At 42.8% G+C, this 26287-nt stretch overlaps 1 protein-coding gene across 1 annotated transcript in view; it reads right to left on the reverse strand.

Annotated features, from left to right (window-relative positions):
• The window catches only part of cacng2a (calcium channel, voltage-dependent, gamma subunit 2a), a 62892-nt gene that overhangs the window by 12119 nt on the left and 24486 nt on the right, over positions 1 to 26287 (reverse strand). Inside the window, exon 2 of the mRNA XM_071467473.1 lies at positions 8627 to 8710. Within this exon, the coding sequence (XP_071323574.1) occupies positions 8627 to 8710 (84 nt within the window). The remainder of the gene's footprint in view (positions 1 to 8626; positions 8711 to 26287) is intronic.

Genomic DNA, 26287 nt, shown 5'->3' on the forward strand with positions numbered 1-26287 from the left:
GGAAAACCAATAGGGATAATATTGCCTATAATTATTTATCATCACCAACAGTATATAACAATATTCACCCCTGTCTCTGAGGTTATGTTTATTTATTAATTTGTCAGCAGTATTCTGCAAAAAGTGCAGAGATGCTTTGCGCTGCAGTTGGTGCAGCGATGGTTTGGACCAGGGAAGACCCCATTAAACTTTAGTGCTGATCTGGATAAAGGGGACGATCTATGAATTTTTTAAATCACTTTCCTTAACATTGCCAGATAAGGTATTTTTAGACATCTTCATCAATTTATCAGGAAATAATGTTTGGATCTTGACGTAAAAATGTATAACGTTGACAACTGTTTGTACAATGTGGTGCAGATCCAGATGTGTTTGGCCTTGGTGGAGGAATGTGCTTTACTAGTTCCAATGATATAATTCAATTAATATGACCTGGACCTGGATCAGCAGCAGAAAATGGACGGATGGATTAATCAATGAAAAAAGCTTTTGCTAAAATTGACACTTCCGAGCCACTGTAGCGCAGCATTCGCTAAAGTTCTGGTGGTGTTGACTGAAATGCCACAAAAATAATTATCCAGCCTCCTGCAGCACAATCCACTGTCGCAACAATCCCACTTCTGTGTGTAACGTCTCCCAACAGCTAATAATCTGACACAAAATCATTTCATAATTAACACTGCTGCCTACAGCAGGCAAGAGAAATTATTTAAGACTTTTGTAAATTAGATTTAAGACGTTTTAATACCTTCAAGGCCTTTTTTTGAGGAACAAAGATCAATGCTTTTTTACTTTTCAGATACTCTGGTTAACATAAAGGCACACATGCATGATCTCTGCACATATAAACCAATGGTCCTTCCACACACACACACACACAGTCGGGTCAGTGGAACACTGTAGAAGAACTCCCTCACACTGAAATCCCTTCACATGACAGGCCCGCTCAGACAATTAAAGTTCCCTCCACACAACACATTTCAATTACTGTAATTACCCTCCACTCCACTGCTGATGTCCCCACAGATCACGCCTGAACGTCTGCATGACAGCACTCGCTGCCGGAGCTTAGCATGGCCAACATGACACATCAGCAGGGAAGTAAACGCCACACTGAGCTGCTTTAACACACTTACACTGATGTGAGTTATTAAGATAGAAGGGTTACATGATTATGAAACAAACAGGATCAGGTTGCTCAACAATGACATAAATATTTATTCATAATCCGTATGTCATGTCATGGAGGTGTGATATGGACAAACTTTATATTGTCATGTTATATATATATATATATATATATATATATATATATATATATATAGTACATATATAACATTATATGTATATAATGTTATATATTATGATGTCACAGTGAAGTTGACCATTGACCTTTTTGATATAAAATGTCATTTTCTAATCGTGTTAGATATGTGTGAATTTTTGTCATACATAGCATACGAACTCTTAAGGTATGTTTTTGTGAGGTCAAAGTGACCTTTGACCTCTGACCACCAAATTCTCATCAGTTTATCCTTGAGTTCAAGTGAACTTTCAACCAAATTTGAAGAATTTCCCCCGGGACATTCTGCAGTTTCGTGTTTATGAGATCATCTTGAGATCAAATTGTACACATTTTTTAAAAATATTTTCCACAGTAAATGACAACACTATATTTTTTCTCATAAATATGTCAATGTGAGGCATTACTTTACAGTCTGTGACCTAGAAATATGCTCACAAAGCACATTTCCATGATGAATCTCAAACAGAATTTATTACTGAGCCATACATTGTGAACACCAGTTGTTTTTTCTTTATGCTGCAGCAGCTGGAGGTCATTTAGCTTTTGACTGCATGTGGATCAGCATTCCCTCTGGCTTCAAACAGTAAAACTGTTCCCATTCTGCTATGTATTGTATAAAAAGCCCACAAACTGTCAAACCTGACTCTTCACTGCTTTATGTTTGAAGATAAAAAGGACACAAGTATATAATTTGCCGTTTTTTCTCGCAGCGGTGGGAATTTTCCGGCTGTTACGGCTCAAAACTTATGAATAAATGTGAATATGTAAAAACTGAAGTGAGAGGGTGCAGCTGTCTTTTGATGATGCCCCAGTGACAGCCGAACACTGCTGCTCATCCTGTATTTTCTAATCTCACTTTAATATGAGGACGCACTCTCTCACCTCTGTGTTTTACAAGCTGTGCTGCCTCTACATTCACCGTTAATAAGATATAAAGTTAGAGTGCTATCACTCACTCGGTCAACCAGGACAAAAATGATTGGCTTTTAATTTATTGGGCCATGTCTGTGTGCTGTGTGTGTGTTTTGTATCAGTCAATGGATTCCTTATTTGTTGCCTTGGATACTGTGAGGAGAACAGGACGCTCAATGTCACCGCGACCAAACCAAACACTCGGGCACAAGATGAATTTTAACGTCATCGCTAAGATTTAACACATGGTCTACCCTTCTGACAACCTCATCTCAGCTCATGTGATCACATTAAAGCTCTCTAGTGAAGCCCTCCCCCTCCCCCTCCCCTCTCCACACACACACACACACACACACACACTATTGTATACAAACTGGTACTAGAGACTATGCACTGGTTGACAAGCCGGGTTGATGCCACCCCCTGCTCTGCCCTACAAGCCCCTGCGTGTCCTGCCCCAGACCCATTGATTTTATCGGTCAACGCCAAAGCCAGTTCAGGCCGGCGTCCAGTCTGCCGCGAGGCCCCAGGGTGACACAGGCTGTGACAGGCCTGCCCTTCTGTCATCAATGTCAGCTAATACTCTCAGATCAACGCATTCAAACTCCAGAGGCAGGGATTAATGCTGGCTCGGGGCAAAAAACACAAAAAAGTTAATATGGAAGTTAATTGAGGGGCTAAAAGTGGCCTTATAATTAGGAATATTGCTCTTTTGCATCACACTTCATTGATACATTCACATGCTGCAGCAACTTGCCTGTGAGCCACATTAAATTAATGGTAGGAGTCCAATGCTGTGCTCTAATTCCATACCAATGAATTAGGGTTACATCATGAGTTAAATGTAGCTGAATGTGTTTTAATCTTTCAATAAGGCAACGTGTGACAGAGAAACTCAACAAATCGTTTCCTCGTAAATATTTATATTACAACATTTTTTTTATAGTTTAAACCTCCAATAACCAATTTTTTGGCTACTTGGGGGCAGAGGAAACAGACACAACATTAACATCCAATTCACCAACTTTGGTGCAGCAGACACAGAGAAACATTGTCATTTATTTGGAGTCAAATTTCTGCCCCATGATGAATTAAAGTCCAGTGTTCCCTCTCTTTGAGCTCTGTTTTTGGTCTCCACCACCTCCTGAGGGAAACATCTGTCTCTTTAGCTGCTAAATGCTCCAATATGTTCACCAGCGGCTCTCTGATTGTGCCTGTCTGTTGAGAACTGCTGAAAACAAGCTACGCTATGAGAGCAGTGAGGGTGAACCAAAACAGAAACATTGCGGACTGAAAGAGACTAAAATGGTGAGCTGCAGTGTTGATGATGATTCTCTGTGGGTTCATCACAATGAGCAATTCCTGTCACATACCAGTCATCATGTGATCCACTGTTCTGATGAAAATATTGATTATAGCTGCTTTAAATTACTAATTGCATTCTGAAACAGCAAACAGATTGACACATCATTCATACTTAGCACCCATTTCTTGAATATTTACCACCAGAACAGTGTTAGTATCAGCATTAGAATACAGTGTATGCTTTGTAGTTTTGGCCTATAGTATGAAACTGGGACACTGCATGATTGGGGGGTTTCAGAGGGCTGCTGGGTGAGAAAAACAAAGCAGTTGTTGATGTGAAAACAAGCAAATATGCAGCTTGAAGCGGTAGAAGATGTTGTGGCCTGGAGTAAGAGAAAATCCCAAACCCACACAGGCTGCAATGAAAACCATAAAAATTATTAAATGATTAAATGAATCAGCAGTGAAATGACGGTCTTGTTGGGGATAGAGAACGGAAAATGTCATCATTGTATTTTTCTGATTATTTTCTTGATTAAACAATTTGTTGTGTGGTGTATGTCAGAAAAAACAAAAACAAATTAGTCATTACCCAATTTCCCAAAGTACAAAGTGATTTATCAGATTGCTTGTTTTTTCCCACCAACAATCCAAAACCTAAAGATATTTATTTTACTCTCACAAAAAATAGAGTCAAACAGCAAAATCTCACATTGGGGAACCAGTGAATGTTTGTGCTTGAGAAATGACTTAAATGATTAACTTATTATCAAAATAGTTGTTGATTATTTTCAGTCTGTTGGTTCATTAATTATTTTTTCAATCCACAGAAAATGAATGTGCAACAATCAAACAACAATAAAATATTTGGGTTGGTTGGAATAAAACAGCAATTTAAAGACAACACTGTGTGCGCAGATCTATGTATGTATGTATGTATATATATATATATATATATATATATATATATATATATAAGATCTTCCAATTATTTATTTATTATTTTTACAGAGAATATCAGGTTATTGAGGCAGGAGGGAGGGTTTTCATGAGTATTTGCTGTTAACTTGATATGAACAAAAAGCCAATAAACTAAGTTTGGTGATGGAAGTGATGGACATTTTTCACTGTTTTCTGACATTTAACAGAACTAATGAAATAATTGTTAGATGCAGGCTTAACCCTAGCAGAAGTAAAACACCTGTAACTCACAGGTGCTTTCCTACACCAGCAACATCCATATGAATCAGACACACACCTCTCTGCTCCCCTTACATGGTCGTCCTCTCTCTATCTTACAGCCAATTGATGCCTTTCAGTTTAGAATTAGTAGCTTGCATAACTGGGCGTCTTCTTCCCCTCTTTCTTCTCTCTCAGCTGCTTAGCGCCCAGTAGAGCAGTGGATGATGGGAGCTCCGACACGGCATGATCTAAAAACCCACTGGCGCTTTAGTGTGCCTCAGCTGGCTTATATAACCCCGTGTGGATGTGCAAACTGCCTTGCTATTGGGAGAGCTGAGGACTCACGGAACAGACACACACACACACACACACACACACAGGAGCTACCGATATGCGGTATGTTTGTACCGGTTTGTGTGTGTGTGTGTGCGCAGGAGGACAGCAGATGTGTGTGTGTGTGTGTGTGTGTGTGTGTGTGATGAAGCGGGGGTGCATGTTTAGGAGAATATAGTCAGATTTGTCTGTTTTCTGCTCGGCAACCACAGCACCAAATATCTCCCTCCTCTCCTCTAACGCTGTCTGGCAACGTCACCGGTGTGTCCCCTCGATTTTGGACCAGCGAGCTCCCCACGTGATGTCACTTCCGTCAGGCCTTCACCTGAAATGACATCACTTCTGTTGCATAACTATCCCCCCTCTTCCTCGCCTGCATATGAGAGCAGAGGCAGCTTTTCTCCGTCTCTGGCCACCCAGAGGCGCCGTGAAACTCCTCATTATGGAAATACCAGGTGTGTGTCCATGAAATGGGAATGGGCAGGTTTAAAAATAAATCTCCAGGGTTTCACACAGAGACGCTCGCCAAGATGCTGTGTCCCGGATGACCTCCCCATGCACCCAGAAAAATCACTCACATGTTCAAACAGCTTCATGCTGTGAATCATCACGGCCCTCTTTGCAGACATGACAATAGGTACTGTACAGCTCCTGACATGAAATATTATGGGTGTGAGGATGAAGAGAGAGGAAGAGAGACAGCGATGGAGAGAGGCCTGACCTATATAAGAAGGAGGCTGAAATATTTATGGATGTGAGTGTCCTAATTGGCAAGCCACTGGGAGCACTGCGGCCTTCTCCTCCAATCACAGCCTGGGAAGAGGTTAACACACACTCACTCACGCGCAGATGAGCGCCGGTGGTCCGAGCGCCAGAGCGGGGCCCCTGCCCCACGACCCTGTCGTCCCCAGCCTGAGAGACGCCTCGTTATAAGAGTGATAATGCCTTTCGCTGAGGCGTTGGCATTGTTAGAATCATTACCAGAGCTGTTATCATAAGCGTTCTCTGTGGCACATACGGACGGGAACAACCGCTCAGAGCACTAAGTCAAACACAACCTAATTGGCTGAGCTTAATCTCCAGCACTGGCACGCACTGCTCAGCTCTCTGAGAGGCCTCAATTACCGTCCCCGCTGACGGAGACGAGGAGACGGACACTTTCTGACTTCGAGTTTCAAACAAGTGCAGACTACAGCAGGGTGGGGGAGGGGGGGGGGGGTCAACAGGAATTCGGGACATCGGTGTGTTTATGTGGTATGACAGTTGCTCCATGCATATTACTTGTTGAGAAAACCTGAGCCTTTCTGGGGCTTGGGACAATAAATTATTTTAATGATTAGTCAACAACAAACGTGTTTACATTACTGATTAGGTCCACTGTGTTACTCAGCCCTGAACGAAGAGGTTCAGAGTTTTTAAAGTCAGTCTTAAAGCGATAGTCAGACATGAACACTGAAACATTTATTTCTTTTCTTTTATCTATTAACAAGCTCCCTGCCTAATGTGCCGTCAATGTTAGTGAGTTTAGCTGAAGCTAATATGAGGCTTCAGCACTCTGAGGTAGTCAAACCAAAATAATCTCTTTGTTTTTCTCTGTACTACCCCTGTGGTGCAGGGGTAGTTAAAAACTGTTATTTTGGAGGACACTAAGTTGATAAAACTTTTCATCATCAGAGGAATGATTATAGCAAATACAGCTGTTGAGTTCATGTGTGCAGCTGACCTGAAATCTATCCTTTAAACACCTCACGTCACATATTATGTATTTAAAACATGTAGAAATAGAAAAAGAGACATTGTGGTCCCTCCGGAGGTCCACACACTCTCCAGCTCTTATCAAAACCAGGAATTCCTGAACGTACTGCAGCTAACTTTAGCTCGCCAGCTAAGAACACCTCACTCTCCTTTTCTGTCCAACTCCTGTGCCAAACTAACTCATCCTGAACCTCAGCTGAATGCAGACCAAACTGATATCACCCACCCCCCCAAAGTCCCTCCCACTAGGCTGCTTGTTACTGGAAAAAGGAAATCCAATTACAACAGTGAGCAGACCTAAGTGGTGTGTTACTGCCCAGCTCTGATTATAATGAAATGTATTTGTATACTATACTTGTGTAGTACATAGACTGTCGGCAGGAACTGGGCAATGACTAGAACATCCAAATCCAAGCAGAAGTAATATTACAGTTCTACATGTGTCCATGTAAACTTTTCAACATGGACACGATCCACAACCCAATGGTTTTCTAATGCAGTGATCCAAATAATTTCTTATCAAAGCTGTCTGAACAGATTGCCTCACAAGAGGAAAGATGTCCAAAGCAAAAAAGGAAAATCCCACTGACTGGACCAGAGCAACAGAACTATAAGCTACATTTTAATTCTTGTCCCTCCAAACATGGACAGATTATGAGACCGTGGGCCCCTGGGCACAGACATATAAAAAGCCCCCCAACCCTCCTACATAAGAGCAAGAGCCACAGATTTGAAGAGACACATTTTTGTGTGGCTTTGTTGTCATCTTGGATCTCTTTATGGTTGTTTGACTTCCCAAAAAGATATGTCAACACTTTTGGCCCTTGTGCCTGTGCCCAATGGGCCTAACTTATCCACCCATGCCTCCGAGTTAACACTGAAGTAAAAAATGAAAGTCGATTTACGGCTCTGTCACTGGGGCATCATCAAAAGACAGCTGCACCCTCTCACTTCAGTTAGTCCCTCCCCACGCCTGAATATCATTATTTATTTCCTGCATATTTCTGCGTTACTTTTTATTACACAACAAGGAGCTGAGCGGTAACCATAGAAACATTTTTAGCTTGCATCTGTTGCTACACTGTGACAGTGACCATAGAAACGGCTGTCTCCAGCATCAGTTGGCTACACTGTCCCGGCAACATGAACAAATGAAGATGACCATTCATTTAACCACTGATGAAAAGAATCAGGCCTGTGACCACATTAAAAAACCACAATGGAAAGTCAAGCAACATCTTTTAAGCAGGTGACCCGATGACTGTGAAGTGATACAAACTGGAGTCTGTAATTCACAAACAACAGGTCAAACACATTAACTGGCTGGTTAGAGGAGAGTATCGAGCTAACCATACTAACAGCACATCATGAGCTCCGAGTCATTGTTGTGATTTTTAGGATTAGCAGGCAAATGAGTTCGACAAGCATCTCTGTCTTGCTTGCACAAAGGAAAAGAGAGCAGAAATCAATGGGCTGTGTTTACAGGGTACACAGCCGACTGTAACACTGCACGTTATGTTACACACAGCCAAACAGTAAAAACAGACGAGCTGCTTGGCAGGGCTCAGCCTGGCCGGCCTCGTGCTAAAAGCAGACAGAGACAGCAGTGACACACGGGCCAAGAGCAGTTACTGGCACCGCGCTCCAGTCTGAGACGGAGCAGAAAGTGGGACACATTTCAAAAATATTCTGAGTAAATGTCAAGAGAACATGCGAAGGAAGGTCTGATGTGATTTTTCCTTGTGGTCACTTCTAAGATGAAACGCTTGAGCAGCAAAAGCCCATCACAATCTAATGTACACACAGGATTTTCAATCTGCACAAGATACTCACGTAAGAAGTACTCAGATGGGTCTGCTTCATAATCCGTTTCCTCAGGAAAATGGTCTATCTGTTTACACATCCCTTTGAAGTTTCCTGTTGGGAAAAACGGAGAGAGAGAGAGTTCAGTGGAGTTCATACAAGAAGAAACCAACCAGGCAAACAGCTGATCTCCAACTTATTTTTTGAGCTGAAATGATCAGTCAAACAACACAAAAGTAATGGGGAGGATTTTGCCTTTCAATCAATGGATGAAGTAATTTGTCTTGGAAAATGGCAAAAATTCACTCATTCCAGCCATAGCCTAGATTCATGAACTTGCCCAGGACCTCTCTGGACCCTGGACCAGAACCTCTGTATGAACTGATGATGAAGCAAAAAGCCCCAAATAGATGCAAAATGAGCATAAACGGACAGAAAACAACGAAATATAATGAAAAAGATGCAATGCAAAATGACCACAAAAAGCCTGGAAAACCCAAACAGAGACAAAATGTGTTGTCATCCATGGTTCCAGCTTCTCAAATGTGAATGTTGTCTGGTTTTCTTTGTGTTTTTTTGGAAAAATTTAACATCTTTTGTTTTTGCACTGTTGACCGAACAAAACAAGTAACTTCAAGATGTCATTTTGGCTCCTGGAATCTTCTGATGGTATTTTTGCTATTTGCTAACATTGGGTGGAAAAGATGATTAATAGATTCATTGAGAAAATAACTGGTAGATTAATCCATATTGTGAAAAATACATTAGATGCAGTTCTACATCTTTAAATAACTCAATACACAAAACACTTCAGACAGTCACGGTTCTCATCAGTGGACCCTGTTCACTGGTCCTGGCTCTCACACAGACCAGAAGATGCTCTTCAGAAAGTAGACGTGAGCACCAGGCCTCTCCGGCAGCAGGTGGCGGCTTGTAAACAAGAGCAGTGCAGCTGGTGCGACCTGGAGCCGCTCCAACTGCTGTGCACAGGGAACCTCATCTCTTAATGCTTGTTCATTTGGCTGACACCTCGCCATCCAGCTACTCTGTCCATCCAGGAAGCAGCAAGCCGGCTTCTCTCTCCCCTCCTGCCCACTTGCTCCTGTCTCCTCTCCTCTATCTGCAGCTCCTCAATGGAGTTTTGGCAATGATGAGGTCACTCAAGGTGGCGTGGCGGGGGAGGCGCCCATAAGGCGGCCATTAAAGCGACCTGCTGCTGCAGTGAGCAGGCAGATGCCTGGGCGTTTGATTGGACCAGATTAGCGTTTCATTAACTTCTTCATCTCCTCTCCCTCCAGTGTCCCTCTAATTAGGTGAACAGGTGTTGGTTACCATGGTGCCAGGTGTTGCAAGGGAGGTCTTGGCAGCAAGGCATGATGGGCACAGCGGGGTGCGGTTATTAGATTCTGAATGGCCCTCATGCAGCGGAGAGAGAGGGACCCCCCAGTGATGACCACTCAGACATTAGAGAGAGTGTCACCTGAAAAAAAGGAGCCATCAAAGCGTCCTCGGTCTGCGCTCCCAGCGTACGGTGTTAGTAATAATAAATAATAATAATAAAGCCATTAATAAAGCCAGCAAGGCGCAATAAAATGACTTCATTAAAAGAACTCCAAACAACCAGGAAGCGAAATAGAGGTTTGTTTCATTGCTCAGAACAGATCAGATTTTTTGGTCTTTTCTGTGGAAGCTTGAGTGACGTTTGATGCTTCATGTCCAGTACGTCACTGATTTATTCGTGAAGCCTGTTTCTATTGCATCTTGTTTATATCAATGCACCAACTTTTCCACCTGAGCCAAGAGTAAAAACTCTGGTTTTTCATGTTTAAATTGAAAATGTGCATGGAAACACATTTCATGAGGCTGGATGCAGGAAGCTTGAATTATTTTTATAAATATCAGTGCGACTGTGGGAGCTGAAAAGAACTAATCCTTGGTGGAGACAATCCAGTGCACCTGTCTCAGCCCTGGCCCATAATTAAAAAACACTTATCAATTTTCATCAACAGGTTCTGTGGAAATTAGGACTAGAGACAGAGGGGGAGATAAAGAGAGATAAAGGCAGGGAGAAAGAAAATATAATGGGAATGTGAAGGAGAGATAAATGTAGGAAGGGCAGGGAACAGGGAGGTTTTGAAGGACAGAGAGGGAAGATGGAGTGGGAGGTGGAATACATCGAGTCTGAGTGTCACAGTTTAGGCCTCGGTAATTGCTGAGCCATGAAAAAGCCCTCCAGAGTTTAACGGACCTGCACAGTTTTGAACTTGATGCTCTGATATATGACAGAAAGTTCCTATTTGGTTGGCAGACTGGAGATTAGGACTGAGTTTACTCCAATCAGCTGGAAGGTGATCTCCGCAGGTAATACTCAGAAGCTGTGTTGGAGAGATGCTTCGGCAGCTAGCTGTAGCACCTCAGCTGACAGAAGTGAGCTGGTGAATACTGTAGGTGTTACCCCGCCGCCTCCTGCAACTACTCCCCCAGGCTTCTGCTGGAAATAACAATATGCTCCTCTTCAACTTGCCTGCTCAAATAAGCTTTAAATAAGTTGCATTTCTAGAAGAGGAGAGAAAGGAGGTGAATGGGAGGGGGGGCACCCTCGTGCCTCCTCTCATCAGAAAGATGACTTGTGTTTGCATATGTCTACATTGCTCGCTCCCAGTGGAGCTGTCTGAGCAAACTAGCAGCAGCAGCAACCCACAGAGCACCATGTGTGTGTCTTAACAACGTTATCATGTGGGTGTAAGATTTGGTTTGCAGCTGGCCGTCCCATCCGCAGTTGTGCGATTTGTAATAGCAGCTGTGGAGAGTGGCCTATTGGGGGAACCACTTCAATTAGCCTGCTGAAAGATTTATGTGACACTTAACCGCTCCAAACGGTCCTTTTCTTGTAAGACATGTAAACTCAGCAGGCTGGTAAATGGTTTATAATGGCATTTTCATTTCAGAGACCTCCCCACGTGAGTGTGAATGCAGGGCTGGGCCGTACAAAGACCTGTTTGGCCATTAAGAAACTTTGGCAGAGGGACCACCACTGAATGGAGAGGTGTTACCTGAGGCTCAGGTGTGTAGTGGGTCAGAACACTTCTGGCTCTAAGAGAAACACCTGTATTCACTGAGCAGTGCTTGCACTCACAGCACAGTATACTGGATGATTAAAGGGCTCTGTGTTTAAAGTCATATGAAAAATGGGTCTGGGTTTGCTGTTTGACATTTATCTGACTGAGACAGGACGAAGGGGCAGGAGATAAAGCACAGAGATTGTTTTAAAAATCACAAATGTTCTGTTAGGTATTAATAAATTACAGACACTAAGATCAAGATGCAGGATTTTAGGGCTGAACATTGAAAAGCAAGATTTATGCTGCATCTCAAAATACTACATACTGATTCAAAGCAGTTCACACTAGAAAAGTGACAAAATGAAGTTTGCTCAAAGCAGACACTATGCCTGCTAAATGTGGTGGATTTTTGAGTTTGCTGTTGATGAGCACTATTCCCCTCAGGAGGAGGAGCTGCTCACACCTGAAATATTTAAATAAAGTGTGGGTGGTGGTGAAACAGCTCCAAAAAATGGTGGAAAGCAAAAAATAGGTATTCGATTTTAGAAAAACATTATCATTCGTTGATCGTTGATTTTCAGAAGTGGCAGTGAACGCTGCAGACCCAATAAAACAGACAATTACCTTGAGTAAAATTACAGATTTCTCTAGGTTTTTTCAACATTTGGAATGTCACATAGGTGTAGTTCTTTTCATTCATTTTAGTGCAGAAACGTTACATATTATATCTTTACCAGACAACTTTGCTGGCACTTATGCACTTTTTAGCCTCAAGTTGGATAAATGTGAGCTTTTAGAAAAATTCTGTAATTGTAATTTGCTGTTGTAAGGACCAAAGAGGTTGAGCAACTGACTGAGTCCGCCATCAATAAATGCAAGGCTAAAAGTGTGAACCACTGTATGATGTTGAGACCTAGTTCTAAAAGATGTTCAGTAGAGGATGTATTATGATGACAACTCTAATACATGCTCGTTTTCTCAATGGCAAACTACTCATTGACCTCCACTGACTACTCATGGTCACCTAAATCAAATTCAACTCACTATTGCCTGCCCTCAAAGTCACTTCTGGGTCTGCATCCATCTACTTGAACTCAATCATATGCTCCGTCTCCTTCTCGGCCACTGTGTTGCTTAAAAGAACGTCGTCTGGCTCTGCCATCCCTGCACACAAGACAATCTCAGTCCAGACTGCTCTTGTTTGTGGTTCCCTGATGGTGGAACAAGATACCAAATGCTCTTGAAGACTCATCTCTTCCAAGAGCACCTCCCTACTAGCACTACGGTGCACTTCACCTTATTGAACATATTTAGTTCTTGGTACTTACTTGAAGGTTTCCTACTGCACTGAAACTTTAGTGTTGTCCCTCACTTGTAAGTCGCTTTGCATAAAAGCATCTGCCAAATGAGTGAATATAAATATAATTGTGTGAGAACTAAAATTCAGCTCAGTAGGAAGGAAACCCAAGAGATTTTGATATTAAAACACAAAATGTCAAAGGTTTTGTACATTTTTGGCATTAAATTCTCTAAAGACAAATATTATGACATGAAGAATTAACTAACAAGGTGAAAAAATGTTTTCCCGACTCTGAGGGCAGTGAGTCAAGCTTACTTGTGTAACTTTTAATCACCGTTACAGCCTCAAAGGGCTTCAGATAATTTAACACAACAAATGAAAAATGAAACCTTCAAACCCTCATCGAGGCCAAGATTTAGGATCGTGTCGTTATCCAGATGGTAACTGGATTTCTGCAGTGCCTGACTGAACAGTAAAAACAATATCAAGTGGGAATAATTTGTGAAGCTGCCGTCACTAAAAGAGGGAGTGGGCTATCTGAGATCCCTGCTGGGATTGAGCCATCTCCACAACCCCATGGACGTGTGTGTTTGAGGCTAGTTCAGGTGGGAGGGGGGGTTGTCCAGGCTTACTTAATCAGCCCAGTCACTGCTGGCCACTGTGCCCCCCCATAGTGGGAATGAGCTATGGTCTAACCCCTTGCCCCCTGCGTCCCCTCCTGTCCTCTGCAGTCATAAAGCACTTCATTACCACAGAGCCTGGAGAGACAGAAACGCACTCAAGAGTGGAGTGCAGTGGAGAAGAGGGGGGATGTTGTGGCAAAGAGAGGGGGTTGGATGGATGTAGATTTATAGCCCACCACAGTGTGGCTCTGGGTCTAGTCCTGAGGGAACAGGGTTTATTCGGTCAGTGTCGAGCCCATTTTCAGGCCCTGTTGGCACAAACACATGACCGTGAGGAGAAGCTATTCCTGGGCTGGTGACGTCGCTGCGTTGCTCTTTATTCATGTTTTTTGAGAAGAAGCTTTCCCCGGGCTGATGTTCACATATAGGTGCAGGGTTTTGGACTGATTCCAGCTGAGGCAGAGCTCTGCTTAATGTGGAAGCGTTCCAAGGTTTAGGTGTTGACTGGTTAAAAGAGGTCTATGATGCAGCTGAGAAGGTTTTTCTAACACTATTGATACCACAAGCACGGCCCCTGGCTCCTAGTTATTGGACAGGAGCAGGGAAAAAAAACCCTCATTTTCTCTCTTGTCATCTTTCTCCGAACGGGAAGACAATTTTCTGGCCTGCTGCTGAGCACTTTCTGCAAGTTTTAAGGCAGCTACAAGCCATTTCTCCTTCCCTGAATCTCACTTAATCCTCATCCTGCCGCCCCACCCCGACACCTCTGCTATCTCGGTACCTGAATGACGGACATGACCGTATTACAAAACCTGGAACTACAAGATAGTTTGCACATAATATTTTTGCCTAAATTCATCTATTTGTAGGGCTGTCTCATTCTGAGGTGACTGATGCCATAGTTCACCCCAATGAGCTGTCAGCATTAAACCACACAAGGCACTACAACTGCACTGAGCTTTGACTAAATAGAAATCTCTAAATCATTTGCAACGTGATGCTTCTTAACTTTCAAGATCACTGGTGCTGCCACTGTCACATGGAGCTCCTCATGCTACCCAGATAATCATAAAATATTCAGGGTGCATGAATAACACTGTATTCACATTTGCCACCATCAGATTCATATCTGCAGGTAAGAAAAGAGCAGAACTGGACAAATCCTTACTGGACGCCCGAGGAGCGAGACATCCAGGTCGGGCCTGCCCACACACACCACAACCCACCAACAGTGATCAAACACAATCACAGCTGCCACAGCGCTGCAGACAGAGACAAAGGTTTGATGAGACACAAACATGGAGGAGGTGCATGATGGGATGTCGAGGGTGGAGTGAGGAGGGGGTGAGGGTTGCAGGGGGGGGGGGGGGGGGGGGGGGGGGGGGTCAGGAGGACTCTTGACTGAGTAGGAGGTGCAGTTTAAAAGAGAAGAGAGTCAGAGAGAGAGTGAGATTCAAGCCTGCTTCTGATTCGTTAGTGGGCGGCATTCTCAAAAACTTTCCAGGCAGCCACCAAGTGCGTCAGCATCCAGAACACCCCCCCCACCCCCACTCCCACCCGCCCAATCCACATTCTCCTCCTCCCACCTACATCCTCAGTCCCTACGGCAGCCGTTGCCATGTGGACATCAGGGCCGTTCGCTTCGGTTGCCATGGTTATAGCTAACTGGTGGTGGTGGAGAGGGGGGGTCACATGGACAGAACTGGTGAGGTGTCATTAACCCCTGGACACACAGCGGCTACAGTGACACAGCATGCAGCATTAGTCAGCTGCTGTTACAGTACCAGCACAGCAGCCTGAAAGCTAGCGTTAGCCCCACACAGCAACCTGCAGACGCAGTCAGGTATGCTCGTGTCCTTTCGGGTCAAACACATAAGGGGGATTACACCACCCAGCAGCCATTGGAAAGAGATATATTGCACGCATGGGTCATTTAACTGCACAAATGAACACAAATGGTCTCCTCTGGTCTGGTGTTACAGCGTTGCAGCATTCGCATGTGCATGCATGCATGTATAGGTATGTGCTTATAAATCCCCTGTGGATGAAAAGGTAATGGGTTCACACATGTTACACGCTGACATCTTCTCTCTCCTAACGAACAGCCGCCCTAGCAGCAGTGACAAGAGCCCTAATCGCCTTATTCATCTTCATAATCACACCTTATTCATCCTTATAATCACTATATTCATCTTGGTAATGACCCCGCAAAGGCAGGGAGGCCCATGTGCACCATCTCTCCTTCTCCCATCACACACACACACACAGACACAAAACACAGATGTAGTGGAGCATCTCAGGCTGTGAAAACAGGCTTTTTTCATGTCAACGCTGGAGCAGAGTTGTTGTGCAAAGACTTAAAGGCACAGTGAAATGACAGTTGGAGCATCTTTAGCTTAAGCAATGTGACGTGTTTCAAAGTGAAACGGAATATGTGGACAGGGTATAATTTTCGCGAGGCATCTGATCAAAACAGGATCTGAAAATGGACGTGACTTCGGTCTGTAGAACCACAGCGGTTCAGATCTGGATTTAGCTGTTTTAAAGGCCTGTTTGCCTCCACCCACACCTCCCTCACCCATGCTGTTGAATCAGAAGATGGAGGAAGAGGCAGAACTAAACATAGTCCACTCACTATGCAGCAATCATTCATGTTTAGAAGTTTTTCTCCATTTGACATCTAAACACACACCTCCAACCCATGACTGTCCTGTGAGAGCCTCTGTCACTATAGTTACAATAGTTTCTGTAACTCTCAGCAAAAAAGAAAAGTATGTCCTGCAATAAGTTTACTTTTCATATTCTAAGACAAATCTGCTCTATTAATGATTTCAACAAATTTGAACAATGTTTTGTTCATGTGTACAGAAAAACAACTCCCATGAAACTTCAAGTGAGTACTGTTGTTGTAACTCGGTTAAAAACTCACCATCAATCAATTTATTCACCTTTCTGGGTGAAGTGAAAACTGTGATACCATCCAGTGCTCTCTGTCCTGCTGTTACAGACATGTCTCAACAAACCTCGACCCTTCGACTTGCCTTATTAAAAAAACTACCATCCTTATCTACATGTATGCAGCGAGTGACATGACGTACTGCTGAGAACTGTAGTTAATAGTGTAGTTACATTAATGTCATATCTGGAACCAAATCCAGGAGGTTTTACTTTGTCTCATGATGTTACTGTATCTGATTCTCTGACTCACATTTGATGGGATATCATTATATGACCTAAAGTGCAGGATGAGTCATCTGAAATATAATAACATTTTACAGTAAGAGAAAGGGAGGGTTCTCATTTTTATCATTTATAAGCAGCATTTAAACATTTAATGTTTTATAACACACTATAATGTAGCTGTAAGCAGATATACACGTGTCTAATACAAGTGTGTATAGTAAAACAGTTTTTTTTTTAATATATTCGGAGATGTTTTAGACACTTTAGACATATTATTTATTGTTTTACACATTAAAAAACTCTGCTGCTCTACCTCATCAGGACTGTGGGCGAGGTTTGTTCAGATTTGACTGATGGTGATGGAATAAACTACCAATTGACAATGATTCAACATTTGCTACATCCAGATCGGTGCATGCAATCTTTTTATAAAGCCCCTGTCAAACCAGTAAAAAGAGCACAGACAGAAAGAGAAAAATCTCATGTGAAATAATCAAAACGGAAAATAGTGTGTTCGTGTAGGATCCTCTGAGTCCTGTCATCCGCTGTCAGGGCTGTTGAGAATTTTTATTTCAGTGTCACAAAGAGAAAACTATGGAGCAAGAAGAATATTAGCAGCCTTGCTAATAAAGATGCAGGTATGTAACAAAGCAGCTGTAGCTGTAAGTGATGTGGGAGGCAGAATAACGTAGGCAGCGAGGTGCTGTCAGGTTTCGGCTCGTTGGAGGATGACTGACAGATGTTAAGACAATCATTTGACCTCCCACGGCTCAGCTCTGAGCGCTTGCCCAACAAAGCCGCTCCTCTCTGCCCTGAATGGTGTGATGTCCGCCGTTTCTGACATGAAACGCCGCTGCGCACCACATCTGCATCTGTCTGTGAGCTCAGGGCTGCCACCGCCGCCGTCTGTGGCAGCACTGTGTGGGTCTGTTTACTCCTGAGATGATGTGTTGATGGGAAAGAACGAAGGAAGAGAGGAGATCGCCTGTGATAACGCTGCCACAGGAGCAGCGAACCTGTGGAGAGGCCAGACTCTGTCCATTTCCTCCCACTGCTTTCTTGACTTTTCTCTTCAAATCCCGCTTTATTTATAGCCTCCTGTTTTTAAACAGTGTTGGCTTTTCTCCACTACAGAAACTTAACATGTAGCCACTGTCACAGGCTCCTGTTGCTCAGGAGGTGGTACTCTCAGGGAGAGTAAACAGGACAATAAATAATGATGGACATCTATTTACATAAGCATAATCTTTTTTGCTCCAGTCTGTCCACCTCCTACTGGGAACAAGACACTACAACCAGAGCTTTTTTAAGGAGGACATAAACTGGGATTTTAATTTCATCTGCTTTATGTGTCTTTTAATAAAACGGGGACCCAGATCCACAGCACTACTAAAGGTTCAAAAAACTCCACAGGAGAAAATCGGTGTTAGCTCCACAGTTTCCATTGTTTTCTGTGCCACAGCTGACCTGTGCACATCTACTGAACAATGCAAAAGTCTGTCCTGGTATCTGAGCTGGTGTCACCTTTTACAACTACACAGTGCAAACACATTCAGTAACTAGATCCAAGACCCAATGGGTTCTCATAAATTTTATGGGAAGCTTTAAGTTACAGGTTAAGTTCCCACAGTGGAAGAGAGATAAATGTTAGTTTCTTTGCTGTTTCTCAGTTATAATTCTCTATCTCCCTTTGTCCCTTCCATTTTTTTACAATAGGCCTTCTCTCTCTGCGTTTTCATCTCAGGAGGTCTGATGAGTGGGAGGGATTTCTCTTGCCTGTGGTCCATCTGTGTGTCTCAGCTCAGATGTGTGGATGCACTGGGACATGCGAGGTCACGGAGCAGGGTAGGAGTGGCGATGGAGGGTAGGATGAGATTTCACAGATCCAGGAACGGGGAACCAGTGAGTCACCGGTGTCAGAGCGCGAGTGCGTCACAGCCTTCTGGGCTGACGGGGCGAGAGCTGTCCAGTTCTCAGAAGAGTCCCTCAGCAGCAGCAGCAGTAGCGGCAGCAGCACCCACAGGGAGAGGCATTCCCAGAACGCAGGCCAAGTAAACACCTTGCGCTAATAACAGCAATTGCAAAAGCAACACCTCACCTACGCCAATAACAATCATGTAATCAGCTCCACAGGGGGAAACTGGTTTGCATCTATTTGTGATCCTGTGCTTTGAGTCTTTCGAAACATGCACAGTCTCGTTTAAACACAGCTGTTTGAGACGTGCTTGGACGCAACAGAGAGGCAAACTCATGAGTAAAATCACCTGGTTTAATGTTTATCTGGTTACTCCATCCCGAAAGTTCAGCTTTCACTCTCCACAGTGACAGTGTAATATTTACCCTATGTACAAATCAACTGAGAAAGCACATTTAGAGGCAGCACAAACACACGTACAGTCAACAGAACAATGCAAATACAGCAAGATGGATGCAGTTGTGCTGTGGGTGAGGTAAAATGAGTCAAAGAGGAATTGACTCCAGTTTAAATCTTAACTGAAAAAATTGTTCGACTGACAGTTGGTGAGTAAATGTTGTAAATTCATCTCCTCGCAGAGAATCGGAAAACAGAGGTAAACTTCTACATGTGAATGTGGTTTGTTGATATCACCGCAGCCTCAGAGCTTCTGCCAATCCAACGAGCCTGCTGTGAAATTATGAAAATTCACTGTTTGAATAAAAATGAGGAGTCTATAGTCATCTACACTGACTCATCTACAGGGTGAAGTTTACAGCGTTTCACAATCTGCCAAATGGGTCTAATGAAGTCTGAGTGAGACACCAGGTAGAGGTGTGTCAGATGGATGCTGCGGAAATTATTATTATTATATTATTTAAACAGGAAAAACTGTCTCCTAGAAACTGTTTTTATACTACGAAACTGTTTGTCGAATCATGTTGCAGCGTCAGCGTGATCGTTGGCTGGATTATGTTCAGAGGTGACTTTTTTTTTAACGAATGGATGAAACGCTGCATTTATTAACAACAGTGGAGTCATCAGGAGATGGTTGGCATGGTTGGCGGCGTTCACAGTTCCTGAGTGTCACAGCCACAGTCTCTTGTGTGATTTAACCAACAAAAGCACTTTGGTTAAGGTTAGTGAAAGAAGGTGGTTTTGGTTTAACAACCTTTTCTTTATCCACTCATTCATCAGCTGTACTGCTCATCCTTTTGAGGGTCACAGGGGGCTGTGGCCTGTCACAGGGCTGGCATAGAGCTCACTTTCACACCTAAGGGCATATTTAGAGTTGCTAATCAACCTAACCTGCCCGACTGTGGGAAGAGGCTGGAGAACCTGGAGGAAACCCACGCAGACACAGAAAGGCCTCAGCTGAATCTGGTTTCAAACCCAGAACTTGCTGTGAGGCTTGAATGCTAAGTACTAACCTCCTTTCTCTTTATCATTTTCTGTATTAAACCAGACCAGGCTCTTAACTAATGCTGCAGTCACTGCAAGTGGATGTTGTACTTCAGGATTGTATTTTTTGGTGGAAAACAAATGCGTTATGATCATTTTACTGATATGTTTAGCATCAGCGTATTTGCAAGTTGTTAATATGTTGATATGTAAATTAATACAATGTTCTCATTGTGTTAATAGAAAACCTAATCTCGTTGCAATTACATTTCCTTCAAAACATGTTTGCTGTTGCAAATTAGTTGTAAATAAACTTAATTTCTAAGAGGCATGGTTGAATAAGTAAATGAGAGCAGAGGCACATCATCAGTTCGCTTTTATGTTTTGAAAATGAAGAAAAAGAAACAAGCTGCAGCCATATAGGGCTGATATTTATATACACACAAACACCTCAAAAAAGGAGAAAAGAGCTTCATTCATAAACAGCACTTACGAGTTGTCACTTCAGCCATTGTATTCTGTGTCATTTCATGTTGTATTCTGATTGGTTGGTTTGTAAAGGTGGGTTGCAGCAGCACTAACATTGTGGGAATGTCTTTGGCCCCCGAAACTCAAGTCCAGCCGTCTAAGGACATGACTTACACAGTGATCTAGGATCATTTAGGTCGCTGACTAAAGATTTCACCACAATTTTCTCTTGATTGTCATGGTTTTTACCTCAAACAGCCCAAAACTGCAAAGAGTAAAGGAGCCTTTAGCAGGCAGAGAAAGACAAAGTTCAGTCAACAGCAACTTGGGGTGTTTGTGAAAAAAAAGGAAAAAAGGGAAAGCCGAAGTAATGGTTTGTAAAGTGTCTATTTGGCTGGGCAGGAGGCAGGTGTTCTCTAACCATCAGGTGTTCTCGCCACGCCGCTGTAGGATCTAAAGCGGCCTCTCTGCAGGACTGAGCTGAGACCTGCCTGCAGCACAGCGCCGCACTCCAACAAACCTCCACCTAATCCCTCAGACCTGAATTAATGGACTGGCATGAAGTTAAATGCTTTGTCTGCAGCAACATGCTAACAGCTTGAGATGCATTATTTACTGTACAAAGGAAAATATCTTAGCAGGACATGCACTTAAAAACAGTTATGTCTTTTTGGGCCAATTTATATAATTTATCAGATTACAGGCAAGAAATGAGAGGAGAGAGGAGGGGAATGATATCAAATTAGATCTAAAACAGCTAGTTGTTTAATCCATTAGTCTGCACCTATTCTAATAATAAATTGATTGTTTCAAGCATTTTTGAAGCAAAATGTATGCTTTTCTCTGACTCCAGCTCCTCAGATGTGATGATTTGTTGCTTTATTGAAGATGTTGACAAAGACACTTTTTTGACTTCTCATAGACTGAACAATTAATTGATTAGTCATGGATGTAAAACCAGAATAATAAACAATGAAAATAATTGTTAGTCACAGCCATAACTGGAGATTTGTCAAATTTTGATTAGTCTGTTCATCGTTGTCTGTCAGAAAATAGTGGAAAATAATTCTCACAAAATTCTGTTTCAATCCAAAGATCTTCAATTTACACTCATAGACAACAGAGAAAACCAGAAAATATTCACATCTGAGAAAACGTAACCTTTAACTTTTCGGCATTTTTGCCTAAAAAATGAAACATTTATCAAAATATTTTTTGTTATTTTGGAGAGATTCATTTTCTCTACCTTCAACAAAGGTCTCCAGCTGGAAGCAAACCAACCCCCATTAACCCCCATTAGACAGTTTTCTAATCCATGTTTATTATCTGATGTCGGATCTGGATACACTTTGGAGCTACTGCACTGAATTCAGTTCAGACTTGAGTATCTGACTTGTTTGCATGCTGCAGTCTGAGTTGTGTGTTCTGCTGCTCAAACTCAGTTTTAACCAATGCAGCCTCAGCTCCAACAAATTATATGTGCAGATGTGAGGTGGAACAGTGAGAGCACGACCACAGGACATGTTATAAATAAATAAATGTTTACATGCATCCTCAGCTCAGGATGTAGCATGCAAGGAAGAACCCTCAGAAGGTTGATGTGTATTTCAAGTTCAGGCCCACATCGTCTCTCTGAACAAACCCTTTATCCTCCTCACTAACAAAACAGCAATCAATATCTTTTCTTGTCCATTTCAAACTTCAGCTCTTTGCCTTTTATGACTTGAAGCTAATCAGAAAGCTTTCAACTTGTTGTCAAACTTAGCGTTGCATAGAAATAAGGGTGATGTAACGCTCCTTATGTGTTCAGCTCTCATTCTGTGTTAGCAGTGAAGCTCACAGCTGTGCTTAGCATCTGAGCAGGAGAACAAAGCGTCCTTTAAACTTTCTCACCTCGGGTTTATATCCACAGCCTGGAAAACATCACACTCGCTTCAGCTCACTTTAATAAACTGGCAGCAGCGCCGAGCTATCTGAGCTGCGGATTGTTCACCTCTCTGCGCCGGTGATGATGAAGTTGTAGCTGATGCTCATTCGCTGTGATGAAACCCTAAATGATTTGACCCCACCGCTGGCCTTTTTCCTATGATTTACATCTCACGCCCTGGAAGTGAGCTCAAGGTATCAGCGCAAAATCTGCACAGTGAGCACAGTGGGACAGCAGCTGGGCGTCATAAATTCCCTCTTAAAACAGTTTCCCATTGATCTTATCAACGTGCCGCACTCCTTATTTAAATCAACTGGATCCCCAACCCCCATTAATAACAGCAGGAACACTTGAGGACAGATCTAAGGGGGTTGGGGGTGCGGGGGTTACTTTTACTGGCGACTATAAAAGATCACAAATCAAAGGCAGTCGATGCAGCTGTTTCACTAGATTATAACGATTAGTGTATGAGCCACACTGAGACAGAGGCAGAGGAGGATTGATACAGAGAGCTGCAAGAACACAGGAAAAAGGTTATTTATCTTTAATTGTCACTATTATTGCCATTTAATTTATTGGCTTTACCCCCAATGTTGTATGTACTTGGTTTGGCAATTGTTTTACAACTTTCCTCTCAATTAAACTCATTAAAATGTAGTGGATAGACACAGATAAAGACCGATGGAGCGGGAGAAGAAAGAGTCATGCATTAAAGGATTCATTTTAGAGGAATTTTCCTCACAGGCTGTTTTGTAAAATGCAAAAAACACTAAATTAGGGCTACAACTGATGACTATTTTATTAGCAACTAATTTGCCACTTATTTTCCCAATTCATCCATTAATCATTTGGTCAATTAATTATGAGAAAGTGGTGGGAAATGTACAAGGTGATTTCAAATTGCTTGTGTTGCCACTGCAACAGTCAGACACCTAAAGATAATAATTTTACTCTTATAATTAAAAGGTTGGAACTGGATTTGTTTTACATTTTTGATTAAAAAAACAACATTAAAATAGTTGTTGCTCAATTTTCTGTCAATCAGCTCATCAGCTGTTTCATCTTAACAGTTCACCCTGTGTAAGTCACTTTAAATAAGGTGTCAATTTAAATGTAAATGAAGAAATGAAGAAAGAATGAAGAAGAAGAGGACAAAACACAAGTAGAGGAGAGCATGCTGGGTAATGTGGTCAAACAGTATGCCCCCATTGTTGCTTGCATCTTACACATCAGTGTAAATATGAACAAACACAGTGACGTCAGAACAATAACAATCATTTTAAAAAATGCTCACAGTGAATAGCCAGTCAAAGTAAATGGGACAGAATATTAGCCTATAGTGGTAGTATTATAAATGACTGTGTTCAGACATTAAATCACATCACAAATTAAATATTAAAAATAAGACTAAGAGTCTGCAGCCATGCTAGCAGCTCTGTGAGGCTGCACTGGCAGAGTTAAAATAGACAATGGTAACAAACTGATAACACAGAATCAGGGTATATGTGTATGTGTGTCTAAGCTCCCGTCCTGTCAGTCTACAGTATGTTATCATGTTGCAGTTCTGTCTAATCTCTCAACTGTGTGTTCAGGACTACAGGCCTGTAGTGTAGGCTGACTCACTTGTGTGTTTGCGGGGTGTTGGGGGTCCTGATCACCCTCCCAGCCTGTTAAATGCTCTTCAGCGTTGCTCTCAGGAACACACACACACACACTCTCGCTCTCGCTATCCAAAAACGCTGTGTATCCAGCCACCCGCCTACTCTTCCCTTCACATGCTCACATCACACTGGCATGAAAACCACCATATGCACATAAGTTTTCTCTTTAGCCGAACAAAATTTAGAAAGAAAATCTCACTCCCTCCTTTTGTGAATTGTAGCATTTTGTGTCAACACGATCGTCCAACATTCACATAAAACCACAAAAGAAAAGAACCAAATAAGAAAAAAAAAAACATAAACACACAACTTGGGGCCAGAGGCACTCACAACACAAAGTGCCGATAAAATCTGGTTCTCCAGTCCATAAACACTGGTTCCAGACACGCTGGATCCCCCACAGTTTCCCAACACGCTTCACTCTACGCTGGAGCACTTGGACACTAATAGAACATATGCACACATGCTCTTTCTGGATTACAGCTCTGGCTTCAACACCATCCAACCAATGAAGCTGATTGTGAGGTTGGCAGACCTCAGAGTGCCAACACCCACCTCTAACTGGATTTCCTTACAGACAGACCACAGGTGGTGAGGATGGGAAATAGGGTCTCTCCTGGGCTCACAATCAGCACAGAGCTTCTCCCTGGCCCCAGACTCTAAACCCCGTACACCTATGGCTGTGTTTCCACCCAGGACAACAATCTCATAATTAAATATGCAGATGACACAGCCATCCTTGGCCTCATCAAAGGTGGGGATGAGTCAGCGAACAGGGAACTGATGAACTGAATCAATGTCTGCGGAGAGGACAACAACCTTGTTGTCCCACGAAACCTGCAGCCTCTCACCATCAAGAGGACTGAGGATGATTTCTAGGCCTTCAAGTGACAGCAAACCCGAGTTGGGCCAAAAACTCAGCGACTCAGCAGCGGCTTTACTTCATCAAGCTGCCCCCTCACCGAGGATTCACCGAGAGCATTCTCACCAGTGGCAAACACCACCCAGGCTGAGAGAAAATCTCTTCAACGAGTCATCAAGACTGCAGAGAGAATCACCGGGTCTGTCCTTCCCTCCATGGACACACTACTAACACCCAACTCACTGTATTCAGGCGGAAGAACTGAGGATACAACCTGACACACCACAGGCCACAGAGCATCACAGGGTGCACTCCTACAACAGGCTGCTTTCCAGCTACTCCCAGAGTGATAGCAAAGGACATTTAAGCTGAAATGTCTTTATTATTAAATTCAATTTGCATATATAGTGTGTATTCTTACACTTGGACGGTGGGTCCAGGTGGGCGGGGCTTGGAACATGACATCACAAAGTTCCAGAAGTCCTGATGGCTTGTTTTAAGGCTCAGTTTCTGAATACAGGCTGTGTGCATTTCTCTGTGGACTGAGGCTTTGATACTTTCATTGTATCAGTATAGACCCTGGACCTGCTTTATAATCAATAAACACATGAACATCTTTCTTTATACAATATTGGACCTTTAAGAAATGTAATTAATTACTTTATACAGAAGACATCACTTTGAGTTTTGGGAAGTTGTGATGGACATCACTGACAGCCTGTGTGTAGCCTGAGAGGTGAAACCCAGGACAAAACTAGTCAGCAAAGCGCTCACTGCTTGTTTAGTTTGTTGCTTGTTACTTATGGTAATAAGTCAAGAAAATCAGTCACACACATCAACATTTCTGTTAACTTTTCACCGCTCTTGTCTGGACCATAGTGGCTGGACTCCCCTGTGGTAATTATGCCCTTAGGCTCTGGATGTGAATTCCTGCTAAATGCTTGAACTGTGAACACACACAGCAGTGGTAACAGTGCAGTAGAACAGTGTAGCCGTGCTCAGGAACATTCCCACTGTACATAATGCTCGGCCAGACTCCTGCCAACAGTGGGACAAACAGTGTATCGGGTTATACCTACACAGCATCCAGAGCCAAGTCGCTCCACCTGATAGGACTATCACCACTCTACATTATGATGGTTTGAGGCTGCTGTTGATATTGTCCTTCTAGATGATGTCAGAGTTGGATAACACTGCTCTCCAGCTATTTGAAAAAAAAAATGACATACAGCAGCAAGGAAATCTTGGAA

This window comes from Trachinotus anak, unplaced genomic scaffold (genome assembly GCF_046630095.1).
Source record: "Trachinotus anak isolate AG129_WGS33_773 ecotype Australia unplaced genomic scaffold, CSIRO_AGI_Tana_v1 ptg000003l, whole genome shotgun sequence".
NCBI lineage: Eukaryota > Metazoa > Chordata > Actinopteri > Carangiformes > Carangidae > Trachinotus > Trachinotus anak.